The sequence below is a fragment of the Plecotus auritus genome (assembly GCF_963455305.1).
Source record: "Plecotus auritus genome assembly, chromosome: 2".
Classification (NCBI taxonomy): domain Eukaryota; kingdom Metazoa; phylum Chordata; class Mammalia; order Chiroptera; family Vespertilionidae; genus Plecotus; species Plecotus auritus.
The window spans coordinates 222,428,344-222,441,095 of record NC_137771.1 but is presented as its reverse complement, the minus strand read 5'-3'; the positions used below and the strand labels follow the sequence as shown (position 1 = coordinate 222,441,095).

At 55.8% G+C, this 12,752-nt stretch overlaps 1 protein-coding gene across 1 annotated transcript in view; it reads left to right on the top strand.

Moving 5' to 3' along the window:
• UMODL1 (uromodulin like 1) overlaps positions 1 to 12,752 on the top strand; it is a gene marked incomplete at both ends in the record, with an annotated part of 53,304 nt that overhangs the window by 19,252 nt on the left and 21,300 nt on the right. The window contains 6 exons of the mRNA XM_080654726.1: positions 2,415 to 2,669; positions 3,344 to 3,456; positions 4,952 to 5,171; positions 8,136 to 8,273; positions 10,589 to 11,158; positions 12,172 to 12,429. Of these exons, the coding sequence (XP_080510852.1) occupies positions 2,415 to 2,669; positions 3,344 to 3,456; positions 4,952 to 5,171; positions 8,136 to 8,273; positions 10,589 to 11,158; positions 12,172 to 12,429 (1,554 nt within the window). The remainder of the gene's footprint in view (positions 1 to 2,414; positions 2,670 to 3,343; positions 3,457 to 4,951; positions 5,172 to 8,135; positions 8,274 to 10,588; positions 11,159 to 12,171; positions 12,430 to 12,752) is intronic.

The following is a 12,752-nucleotide window of genomic DNA, read 5'->3' as shown; positions in this document are numbered from 1 at the left end:
AAGCTGAAGGGCTGTGAGAGCAGATGTCCTGGCTAATGAAGGACAAAAACCCGGGTTCAAGCACAAGGGGCAGAGGCATCATGTCCAGCGTAAGAGGCCTTGAGCTCTGACTTAGAGCAGAGGGCTTTGGCCGAGTGTGTCAGAAGCTGGCTGATTCTGCAGCGACACGAATAATTTTCCAAGTGGCTGTCCAGCCAGCAGCTGCCTTGAAAAGTAGTTGAAGAGGCTGGGAGGTGGGTTCGTTTCCTGTGGCTGTTGTAACGAAGGGCCACACACCTGGTGGTGTAAAACAGCAGAAAAAAGGTAAAAAGCAAAGCAAAAGGAGGTGATCAAATTTTTTTTTTTTTTTTTTTAAAAAGTCTAAAAGAGCAGTAATGTATTCTCTCACAGTTCTGGAGGGCAGAAGTCTGAAAAGGACAGATGTGTCTTCCTCAACCACCCATCCTGGGAGAGTGGTCAGGGCACAATGAGAATTTAGGTGGAGGTCCCCAGTCCCATCCAAGTAAGGCGGGGGGGTGGGGGGGGAGGAGGGCTGGGCTCACTGTAATTTATCTCCACCTGCTTTGAGGGGGATCCACAGGGGTTCACAGGAGGGAAGCATGCACCCACGGGGCACCCCCATTTATAAAAGGCAGCTCCGTGCTCAGTTGGAGGAAGACACAGCAGGGCTGAGTCAGAGGACTAGGGTGAGGCACTAACCTTGATTCTGAGCCTCTTGGCATCCAAGGCAAAAAGGAAAATGGGTTGAATTACACTGGTTTTTATTTTATTTTTTTACTGAAAGGAGACATACACATTTCTCTGGAAAGGTGGAATTTTTTTCATGATCCTAGAAAACATGTTTTATGAAGCCTTTCATGAAGGGCTTTGGGAAAGGTTGACACGTCTTTAACTGAGTCTTTTTACTATGGTTTCACAAAAGGTTTTTAAAAAATCCTCATGACTTGCTTTTTTATAGAACTCAGATTCTGATGTAAGAATTGTTGTGCCTAGACTGAGGGCTAAACTACTTTTTACATAATTCATATTTCTTAGGTGCCTGTTGTATGCCAGAATTTTTCTTCAAAAACAGAGATTAATTATATTTGAATATTAAAATATATGTTAATTGTTTTATTAGAATATTACATGCTAGAGTTTTATATTAGAGTATTGCTCCCCAACACATGGATTTTCATATGAAAATGTAAAAAAAAAAAAAAAATAGATCAAGGCCTGCACCACCCAGGTACCACCATGACCAGGCAAAGGGGGGCTTGAACCATGGGGCAGGGCAAAAGTCAGCCACCTGGTGGAGTCGTGTGGCCACGCCAGCTGCCTTCTGGACGCCAGAATCCCCAGTTCATTCAGGGCTGAGTGTGTATAACTTCCCCAAACCAGGACCTGAGCACAGTATGGCTCAGTGGTTGAGGGTGGACCTTTGAACCAGGAGGTCACAGTTTGATTCCTGGTCAGGGCACATGCCCGGGTTGTGGGCTCAATCCCCAGTAAGGGGTGTGCAGGAGGCAGCCGGTCAATGATTCTCTCTTATCATTGATGTTTCTAACTCTCTTTCCCTCTCCCTTCCTCTCTCTGAAATCAATCAAAACATATATATTTTTAAAAAGGGCACAGTCAGATTGGAGTAGGGCCCAGCCTAATTACCTAACTTGAACTTAGTCACCTCTTTAAAGACCTGTCTCCAAATACTGTCCCATCCTGATGTACTGGGAGTTGAGACTTCACCCTGTGGATACTGGGGGATGCAGTTCAGCCCATGACACACCATAATGACCACAGCTGAGGTTGTGTCCAAGTCTTGGCTATTGTGAATGATGCTGCGGTGAACGCTGAGGCGCACACATTGCTTGGAGACAGTGCTTTCATTTCCTTCGGGTAAGTACCCAGCAGTGGGCTTGCTGGATCACGTGGCAGCTCTATAGCCTGAATTCTTTGAGGAACTTCTGTACTGCTTCCCACAGTGGCTGCACCAACAGTGCACAAGGGTTCCCTTTTCCCCCCACATCCTCACCAGCTCTTATCTCTTGTCTTTCTGAGGATAGCCGTTCTGACAGGCGTATCCCATTGTGGTTTTGATCGCATTTATCTGATGATGAGTGATGTTGATCATCTTTTCATGTGCTTGTTGGCCATCTGTATGTCTTCTTTGGGGGAAATGTGTACTCAGATTTTTTGCCCATTTTGCAATTATATTATTTGTTGTTGTTTTTTTTTGCCATTGATTTCTATGAGTTTCATACATATTTTGGATGCTAACCCCTTACCAGATGTGTGATTTGCAAATATCGTCTCCCATTCCCTAGGTTGCCTTTGCTGTGCAGAAGCGTTTTTGTTTGAGGGGTTCCACTTGTTGATGTTGCTTCTGCTGCCTCTCTGTGACATCCTCCGATGCTTCTCTTTCTGTGTGTTCACAGACGGCCCTCCCATCACAGACTACATGATCCTCAATGTCACGAGCAGCAGCTTTCAAGTGTCCTGGAGTTTAAATTCCACCCAGAACCGCACCTTCCACGTGCAGGTTTCCAGGGGCGAGGAGCTGCTCAGGAGTGTCAGGACCCAGGCGACGACCCTGGAGGTGACGGGGCTGGAGGCCGGGGTGCTGTATTGGGTGAAGACCAGCTACCAGGTGTGCAGGACCAATGTCACCGCCATGCTGACCGTCAGAACCGGTGAGGCACTCGTCTGAACACCGTGTGTTTCCTGTGAGCTGGTCTTTCCATCCTGATTCCGTTGGCCCCAGAAATTCAAACTGTTGCTCTTCTTATAACCAGGCAGGGGCAGGCATGGGCTTGGCCGTCCTAATGGGGTGGCAGGTGCTCCATGTCCTCTGAGCAATGTCTGGGGGTCATGGCCATCATGGGCTCCCTCGCTCCCCTCACTGCGTCCTGCAGGCACTGAAAGACCTTCTGTGACACTTAACCCCTCAGGGCTGAGTGTGTATAACTTCCCCAAACGAGGGCCTGAGCGCTTTGTGAAACCTGCAGGAAGTGCACCTCATTTCCCACACGGTGCACCTGACAAGGGCATGCCCCGCCCACGGTGTCAATGCCAGGAGAGAACTTTCCCCCAGACAAACACGGGTAGGAATGAACCGGGGATTCTGGCATCCAAAAGGCAGCGGGCGTGGCCACACGACTCCTCCAGGTGGCTGACTTTTGCCCTGCCCCATGGTTCGAGCCCCCCTTTGCCTGGTCATGGTGGTACCTGGGTGGCGCAGGCCTTGATCTATTTTTTTTTTTTTTAAATTTCTCTCAAAGCATAGGCTTTATGAAAAGCGTTGACAGAAAACCACGTGATGTTGGATCACTGGGTTTCAGCTAATGTGCACGATTGTCTGTCTCAGAGGCCCGTGTGTTTGGAGTCACAGTGAGGATCCTGAACCGCACCGTGACGGAGCCGCTGCTGAACCGCGGCAGCCCCGAGTACCGGGACTTTGCCCGGCAGCTGCTTCAGGAGGTAAAGCCAAGGAGGGGGGCGGTGAGCTGTCCCTGATGCTCCGAGCGAGGAGCCCACATAAGCCATGACTCAAATACTTCCCCCTCTTCGTTTATGGGGGGCTTAATCTAGATTTGGGGCCACACTGTCTTTGAAATACATGTTTTGGATTCAAATGGTCTACACCACTGGATCCTACAGCTGGGTTTTCTGTCGAACTTCCTCCCTGGGATCTGAGGGCTCTGTCTTCCCACTTTGGGGCGGCTTCATCAGGAATGCTAAGCAGGGATCAGGCATCCATGTCCCCGGTGGCTAAAGGGGGTCATTAGCACCCGGCCTGGGAGGACCAAGAAAAAAGTGACTTCATAAACAGTCAAGAACCACGAAAGGTCTAAGACTTTACCCTTCCTGCAAACTAATACGTCAGCCTCTTCCTGTTGTCTGGGTGCTGGCCGAAGACACCAGGTGCCTGGGTGAGACACAAAGGGCTTTGTCCAGCACAGCAGGCAGCGCGACGGTCCCACTGGGGCCAGATCCCCCGCTGCCCCCGGGTCCCACAGGGGTGACTCAAAGGAGGCCAGGTGGGGGATGCACGCAGTATGTCTGCATCACAGCAGGGGATCCCCAAGCTTGGGGAGCCCGAACCTTTGTAACTGGGCTGTGAGCAAACCCGACCAAACCTTACTCCATAAGGAGACATTACCTTTATTCTCTCAGACAGGGAACAGATCTGCCCTTGGCGCCATGATCTCTCCCCCCTCAGGCTGTCCGTCATACAAACGCCTGGGAACGATATTCGGGAACAAAAGGGCAGTGATGGCTTCTGCTTGCAAACGGTGTAGAAATGCGAGAGACCGGAGGAGGGTTGTCTCTCCATAGTCACCTACAGGGAAAATTGGTTTTTAAGCCAATGGGATCTGTGTGTGTGCAGGAATGGTGTGGCAGGAGCGTGGGGCAAGGCTGCTGTCTCCCTGGCTCCGGCAGGGCCGACCCTGAGCCCCTGGCCCTGCCCCGGTGTGTCCTGGGGGAGACAGCCCTGTAAGAGGGGGACAGTGCCAAACAGCCATGAGATTGTTCCTTGGCGGCCCCCTTGGTCAGTCAGTCCATCCATCAGTCAATCCGGCAGCCCTTTGTCTCTCTCTCACGCAATTTACCTTCACAGCGATGTTCAGAGCACTGTCCCCCACTTACAGGGCTGCCTGCCGTGCTGGACAAAGCCCTTTGTCTCTAACCCAGAGGGCACCGCATCTCTCCTGCTCCATGACAGAGAGCCCGACTCTCATGGTCACTGCCCGTCCTCACCAACACCCGGTCCGCTGTCCCAGGGGAAGCCCGGTTGGGGTGCAGTGAGCTGGGGGACATTTGCTTGCCCCAAGGGGTTGGTCGCCGGCTGCCTCTTCTTGGTCCTGGAGGGGACACACGTCCCGTCGGCAGCCACGCCTGGGGCCCGGCTTGGCCGTGTTAAAGACGCTGATGGAAAATCGGCTCTGACCGGCTGTCGCCTCTCCCTGGCCAGGTTGAACGTGCCTTTCCGCCGGCGGTGTCGGACCTGTGCAGGCGGGGGAAGCTGAGGCTGCAGATCGTGTCTCTCCAGGCCGGAAGCGTGGTCGTGAAGCTCAGAGTGACGGTGCAGGACCCCGAGTTCCCAGTGGGTGTCTCCACGCTGGCCCCCATGCTCCCGCGGCTGTGGGCAAGCAGAGTGTTCCAGATTGATCCGAGGGAGACGCTGGTGCAAGGTGGGTGGGAGATCCAGAGGCCACTGGCAGCTCTACCTGCCGCAGGCCCGCCTTCTGCCTCGGACCCGGAGAGCCGCCTGGCCCTGGGTTTTAATACAGGCCGGATAAAGCTGGGCCGCCTTCCCGGGCGTGCTGCTGAGCTGTGTGCAGGGGGAGTAAGGGGAGGGGAGTCACCAGCACTAAAAATAGCCACCAGGTGCTCTGTGCTCTGCACTTTGAGCCCAGATCTCCTCTGGGGCCTTGAGCACCTCAGGGCCCTGCTGCTGGGCCAGCCTGGGCTCCGTTCTGGCCTCCACCCCCCAGCACCCTGGTGCTGCCTGCAGGCTGGTCGACGGGCAGGGTTCCAGAACATCTGGGGGCCGGACCAGCAGGGCCCTGTCTGCAAAAGAGCCCAGGTGTGTGTGTGGTGAGTGGTGTGTGTGTATGTGGTGTGTGTGGTGGTGGTGGTGGTGGTGTGTGGTGAGTGTGTATGTGTGGTGTGTGTGTGAGGAGTGTGGGGTATGTACGATGTGTGGTGTGGGGTGTGTGAGGTGTGTGGGATGTGTGGGATGTGTGTGTGGTGTGTGTGTGAGGTGTGTGGGGTATGTATGGTGTGTGGTGTGGTGTGTGTGAGGTATGTGGGGTGTGGGGTGTGTGTGTGGTGTGTGGTGGTGGTGGTGGTGGTGGTGGTGTGTGTGTGTGTGGTGAGTGGTGTGTGTGTGTGAGGAGTGTGGGGTATGTATGGTGTGTGGTGTGGTGTGTGTGTGTGAGGTGTGTGGGGTGTGTATGGTGTGTGGTGTGGTGTGTGTGTGAGGTGTGTGGTGTGTGTGTGTGGGTGTGTGTGGTGTGTGTGGTAAGTGGTGTGTATGTATGAGGTGTGTGGGGTTTGGATGGTATGTGGTGTGGTGTGTGTGAGGTGTGTGTGTGGGGGGGTGTGGTATGTGTGTGGGGTGTGTGTGTGTGTGTGGGGGTGTGGTATGTGTGTGGGGTGTGTGTGTATGGTGTGTGTGTGTGAGGTGTGTGGGGTGTGAGATGTGTGTGTGTGGTGTGTGTGGTAAGTGGTGTGTGTGTATGAGGTGTGTGGGGTTTGGATGGTATGTGGTATGGTGTGTGTGAGGTGTGTGGGGTGTGTGTGGGGGGTGTGTGGTGTGTGTGTATGTGGTGTGTGTGTGGTGGTGGTGGTGGTGTGTGTGGTGAGTGGTGCGTGTGTGGTGTGTGTGAGGTGTGTGGGGTGTGTATGGTGTGTGGTGTGGTGTGTGTGTGAGGTGTGTGGTATGTGTGTGTGGGTGTGTGTGGTGTGTGTGGTAAGTGGTGTGTATGTATGAGGTGTGTGGGGTTTGGATGGTATGTGGTGTGGTGTGTGTGAGGTGTGTGTGTGGGGGGGTGTGGTATGTATGTGGGGTGTGTGTGTATGGTGTGTGTGTGTGAGGTGTGTGGGGTGTGAGATGTGTGTGTGTGGTGTGTGTGGTAAGTGGTGTGTGTGTATGAGGTGTGTGGGGTTTGGATGGTATGTGGTGAGTGGTGTGGTGTGTGTGTGTTTGGTGTGTGTGTATGAGGTGTGTGGGGTTTGGATGGTATGTGGTGTGGTGTGTGTGAGGTGTGTGTGGGGGTGTGTGGTGTGTGTGTGGTGTGTGTGTGTGGTGTGTGTGCATCAGCTGACGAGTGAGCCTGCTGGTCTCCAGGGAGCTGCTTCCGTGAAGATCACATGAAACAAAACTGAAAACCACAACATGGGCCCCTGAGCATCAGCTGCAGTTTCTCTGCACAAAACTGACCTCGTCCCTGATCTTGACTTGACCCAGCCCCGCCCGGCTCCCTTGGCGCACTGGGCGTGGTCGGGCACGCTGCCAGGCTCAGGGAGGCGTGTGCAGAGGGCCTCACAGCCCTCCCCACCTGGGGAATCCAGCCCCCTCTCGGGGCCCTAGCGTGTCCTGCCAGCCGAGGTGACTCTGCTTGGAGCCACTTGTTCCCCTGAGGGGCGGGGAGGTGGGGCAGGTAGTGACCCAAAGAGCTGGGTGGGCGGAAGGATGGAGTTCTGGGATGTGGGAAACTACCCCAGGCCCCCCCCCCCCCAGCCCGGAAACCAGTTGAGATATTCATTCCTTGAGGTTTAGGTTTATTGTGCTGATTGCACGTAGCCCTTTACTGATTAGCCATGTGTCCAAACGCACGAGACCATCAGATTCTTTCCTAAGGCAGGTACGGAAGTACGGGTAGTGGTCCCAGGGGGTCCAGGAGAGGGGCTTGGAGAGGGCAGGATAAAGAAGGGAATGGCATTCCTGGAGAATTTTGTTCCTCACTTTGGCCTGATGCCAGTCCTGGCTGTGGGTGATTGGAAAAGGCAGGGCTGGACTGGGTGTGGGTGAGTGAGCCAGGGCCGGGGGCCACTGGGGTGTTTACAGGGACAGGGGCTTACCTAACATTTCCTTGCCCAAATCAGAAGGCTCAGGGCTTGCTGGTGACATGGGGACTTTGAGAGTCATTTCCCAGAGGGGGTGCTCCAGGGCCATTCCTGTCCATGTCAAAGAAAGCTCACATTATACCTAACTGGACATCTGGCTCAGCCATTTTCCCATTTCTCTCTTGAACACTAAGTATTAGGGCATGTTGACACATTTGAGAGGTTTAGGTCTGGAACAAAGAATAAACAAGGAAGAAATATATTCCCATCTGTGTGTGTTAATACCTTAAACAGTAACCACCATCCCCTAATCTTTGCTCCATTATCAGCCAGCCAACGGTGAGGGTCAGCGCATCAGGCGCTCAGATTGTGCCCTGGTTCAAGTGCAGGCCTCTGGGGAAGGATCGGTGCAGAGCCTCCTCCCAAGGGTGCTGGACACCCGGGCACTTCACTCACCCTGGCCTCGGCCTTTGGGCTATTCCCTGAAAGACAGTCAGAGAGAACTTTGCTCTGTTCCCATCCGTTTTCTGAGCAGCCTCTGGCCTTTCTCCCGGGCTCCTGTCCCGTCTCTCTCCCTCCCACAGACTGGGACGAGTGTGCGGACAGCCTGGAGCATGACTGCTCGCCGGCCGCCCAGTGCATCAACCTTGAGGGCTCCTACACCTGCCGCTGCCTGACGGCCAAGGACGCCAACCCCTCCAGAGCTGGCCGGGCCTGCGTGGGTGAGTCCTCCACCCCACCCCTTCCCCAGCGCTGGGCTGGCCCCCACCCTGCGGACCTGGGTGTGGGGTAAGGCCCACTTCTCCATCAGGCACAGTGTCGAGGGCTCCTCATACAGTTAGGAACCCACAGAAATGTTTTCATTTTTTAAATTAAAGGAAAGAAATCCTATCTAATAAAAGAGTAATATGCAAATTAACCACCACTCTGCTACACCCACCAGCCACGCCCACCAGCCAATCAGGAGGGAATATGCAAATAAACCCAACCAAGATGGCTACAGCCACAGAGAGCAGGAGGGAGGCTTGGGTTTCCCCGGCAATGGAGGAAGTCAAGCTTTCCGCCTGCCCTTGCTGGTCCAGGCCTCCACTCAATGCTACAAAGTTTCAATTATAGAAGATAAATAAAGCCCAACAGAAATGTGGCAGCCACAGAGCTGGAGAGAGCAGGAGGCTAGGGTTGCCCGCGGTGATGGAGGAAGCCAAGCTTCTGCAGCCCTGGCCTGCTTTGGCCTCCGCTTAAGGCTACAAAGTTTCAATTATAGAAGATAAATAAATCCCAACAGAAATGGCTGCTGCCATGGAGTGAGCAGAAGGCTTGGCTCCGCTCCAGGCTACAAAGTTTCAATTGTAGAAGATAAATATACCCCAGATACCAGGGCCTCCACTTGGGTCGCCAAGGGGTGTGGCTGGCCTGCAAACCACCACAGGCCCCTCGCCCAGGCCACCCCACACCCCAAGGGTACCCTCACCCTGATCGGGGACACCCTTCAGGGCAAACCAGCTGGCCGCCACCCATGTACCAGGCCTCTATCCTATCTAATAAAAGAGTAATATGCAGATTGACCATCACTCCAATACACAAGATGGCTGCCCCCATGTGGTCAAAGATCCTGCCCCCATGTGGACACAAGATGGCCACCACAAGATGGCCAGCAGGGGAGGGCAGTTGGGAGGAACCAGGCCTGAAAGGGAGGGCAGTTGTGGGTGATCAGGCCAGCAGGGGAGGGCAGTTAGGGGTGACCCGGCCGGCAGAGGAGGGAAGTTGGGGGTGACTGGGTGTGCAGGGAAGGGCAGTTGGGAGGGACCCAGGCCTGCAGGGGAGAGCAGTTAGGGGGTACCAGGCCTTCAGGGGAAGGCAGTTAGGCATCAATCAGGCTGGCAGGGGAGTGGTTAGGGGGTGATCAGGCTGGCAGGCAAAAGCGGTTAGGGGCAATCAGGAAGGCAGGCAGGCGAGCAGTAGGGAGCCAGCAGTCCTGGATTGTGAGAGGGATGTCCGAATGCCCATTTAGGCCCGATCCTATTGGGCAGTCGGACATCCCTCGAGGGGTCCCAGATTGGAGAGGGTTCAGGCTGGGCTGAGGGACATCCCCCCCCCACCCCCGGCCCCGTGCATGAATTTCGTGCACCAGGCCTCTAGTGAATATAATAATAGTGAATATCAATAGTGAATCCTATCTTTATACCAGGGCAGTTTTAAAATATGATGTTTAATCTTTTTACTTGCCTGGAGCCCGAGGCTAGAGAAGCCCAGGCAAGTGCGGAGAAGGCCCTGACGTGGGGCCCAAACATCTGCCCTGAGTTTTGGGGGGCCAGTTCTGATTGATTGGTTGGGGCACCTGAAGGGCTGAGGGAGAAGCAGGAGGAGGCCCGAATGGATGCACGTGCTGTGATGGGCCAGCCATGTGTGCCCTGGGTGCTGGGGGGGCAGTGGAGGGCTCGGCCACCTTTGAGGTCCCAGCTCAGGCCTCTGGCTGGGAGCACTGGCAGAGAGCTGTCCTCAGAAAGGAGCTCTGTTCCCTGCCCTCTGGGCCTCCAGTCCCACCTCCTCACATGGCAGAGCTTCCCTTCTCCATCTTCTCAGTCATGTGTCCAGTAGGTGGGCACCAGTGCCAGCGCCAAGCCCTGCTCTGAGCACACATCTGGGGAAATCACTCCATTTCCCAAAGGCGGATGGATTTGTGTGAACTTGCAGGAACCAAGCCCTGCATCTAGGTCCTGGCTCGGCAGCAACCCCCGTCCCCCGCCGCCCCTGCCCCGGGGAACGTGACTGTGGGGCACATCCTCCAGCTGTGTTGGGCCCCCAACACCCTGCTCTTGGCGCCCCAGCATCCTCACGTATGAAGTGGAAAGGCTCCTCCTGGCCCTCCTTGAGAGTCGCTTGGGTGACGCCACATTAAACAGTCCTAGTCACCGAGACAGCCTGTGGCCCCACTTGGGGTCCTTCCGGGGGTCTCTTGCTCATCAGTGGCATCTGGGGCTTTGCTGAGATGTTTGTGGGTCAGACACCCCATCTGAGAGTGGCTGTGTCCCAGCAGGTGACGTGGCGAGCCCCATGGAAGGTGCGCTGTCCCTGGCGACAAGGGTAACAGCCCCAGCTGTCAGCACAGAAACAACAGCCCTTGGCCTGGAGACCCCTGCCTTGTCACCCAGCCCTGGGCACTCGTGGGGCCCCCCTGCAGCAGGCCAGGCCCAGACCCCAGGGCCCCCGCCCAGGAGCGGGGACAGTAGCGTGGTCGGGCAGGACAGGAACAGCACGGGGCAAGGCGTGGAGGAGGCGGCGCCCAGCGAGGCCCCAGGTCTGGGGACGAGCCAGTGGACTGCCAGCAGGGCTCCTAGGCCAACGCACAGCTCCCTTCCCGGGCCCATGGACGGCTTGTTGGAGGCCTCTGGATGGCTGCTGAGAAACTCCACGGCAGAGCCGCACGCTCGGCCCAGCCCCGCTGAGGGCCCTACTGGCCACGTGTGGCACACTGGCCTCCCCACGCGGGGCACACCGCCTGTACCTCTGGACCCTACGTGGCCGCAGAACACAGACCCTGGACACTCCAGCTCCCCAGACCTGCCCTTGGCCTCCACCCCTACGTCTCTGAAGACCCCAGCCTGTGGTGAGTGCCTGGAATGATGTGTCCCAGGGGCACGTGGGACCACATGGTCAGCGCAAGTTCTGGTGGCACAGGCTCAGACAGCTGTCGGGTCAGAGACCTTTTAGCAACGCTCAGGTGTATTTCTCATTTTAAGGCTCGGCAAGCTGCGTGCAGAGCAGCCCTGTCCCTGGGTTCGGGCCTAGTTAGGACGAGAACTTGGTCTCCGTGTTCTCTCTAGCCCTTCCTCCCCCTTCCGAAGCCTCCCATTTGCCAACATCTGGGGCAGGGATTCAGGCATCTGGAGGAGACTGTGGGGCACATCCCACAGCTGTGTTGGGCCCCCCACATTTCTGCACCTCCCCAGCATCGCTGACCCCAGCAGCTCCACATTATACATTCCATGGAGAGGGTTTAGTCATCACCAAGGCCCACGGGTGACAGCTCAGGAGCCAGGAGCCAGCTCTGGCAGGAGACGGCCTGGCCGTGCCGCCTCCCTCGGGGCGGCCACGCTGGCACCTCTGTGAGCTCACGCGGCTGGCCCGGCTCTGGACGGCATCCAAATGGAAGTAGCTGTTCGATGCAGTTCCTCTGCTGAGCCATGCAGCTCCCAAGACTAAACTGTTAAGCCCGCATAACCCAGTGCTGTCGCGTCCCTGGGGCCCCCTGTAAAAACAGTTCTGCAGCCAGCAGTGGCCACTATGCTGACTCCTCGGAATGTCAGCCCAGGGGGTGAGGGGGATGAACCCTCTGGAGGAGCTACCTACAACCTGTTCAAGAGGCCTTCGTTTCGGGAATCCGGGAACCTCAGAGGCAGACACCAAACCGAAGGTGCAGGGGTGCTGCCCAGGGAGCTGCACCCCTGGGTTCCGCTTGCAGCAAGGCCTCACAGGACTCCCCTGGGCCAGCGTCCCCTGAGGACGTCTTATATCCCGAGTGAGCGGTGCATTTGATTTTAACACTGGGGACGAGGCTTCTCCTTTCTTCTCTCCTCGGAGCGTTGGTTTTTAATCTCAGCGTTTATATCCACTTCCCAGTTCCTGCCCCCATCAGAAGGGCCACTGTCTCCAATGTGACCAGCACCGGCTTTCACGTGGCGTGGGTGACAGATCTCGCCCCGCGCCCCACTTTCCAGCTCACGCTGATGTCCACGCGGAGCCCCACCGTGCACCTGGAGACCCGGAACACAAGTCTGCAGCTGTGGGGCCTGGAGCCCGGTGTCTTGCACCTGGTTGAGATAGTAGCCAAAGCATGTGGGGAAGAAAGTGCCAGGGCACACCTGAAAGTGCGGACAGGTAATGGGCTTCCGGAACGCTGATGGCCACTTGCTCTTTAAGGGAGGGAAGACGTATGAAAAAGGGTTTCCGTGGGTTCAGGGTTAAAAGAGCTGCGTTTACTTGCAGGCTGCTGGGTTTCCATTTGCTTCTCAGTGTAGAAACATCGGGTTCAATTCATACTAGGCATGGACAGCCAGACCAAAGGTGGCTCATTTTGGGAAAAGGTGTTAGAGGTGGAGTTGCAAAGAGCTCCAGACTCTGCCGCAAGGTGTGGACACTTGCCTACCTGTGCCCTCGTGTGGGCAGATGTGGGTGGTGCAGGTCTACTGAGCATCAGCCAT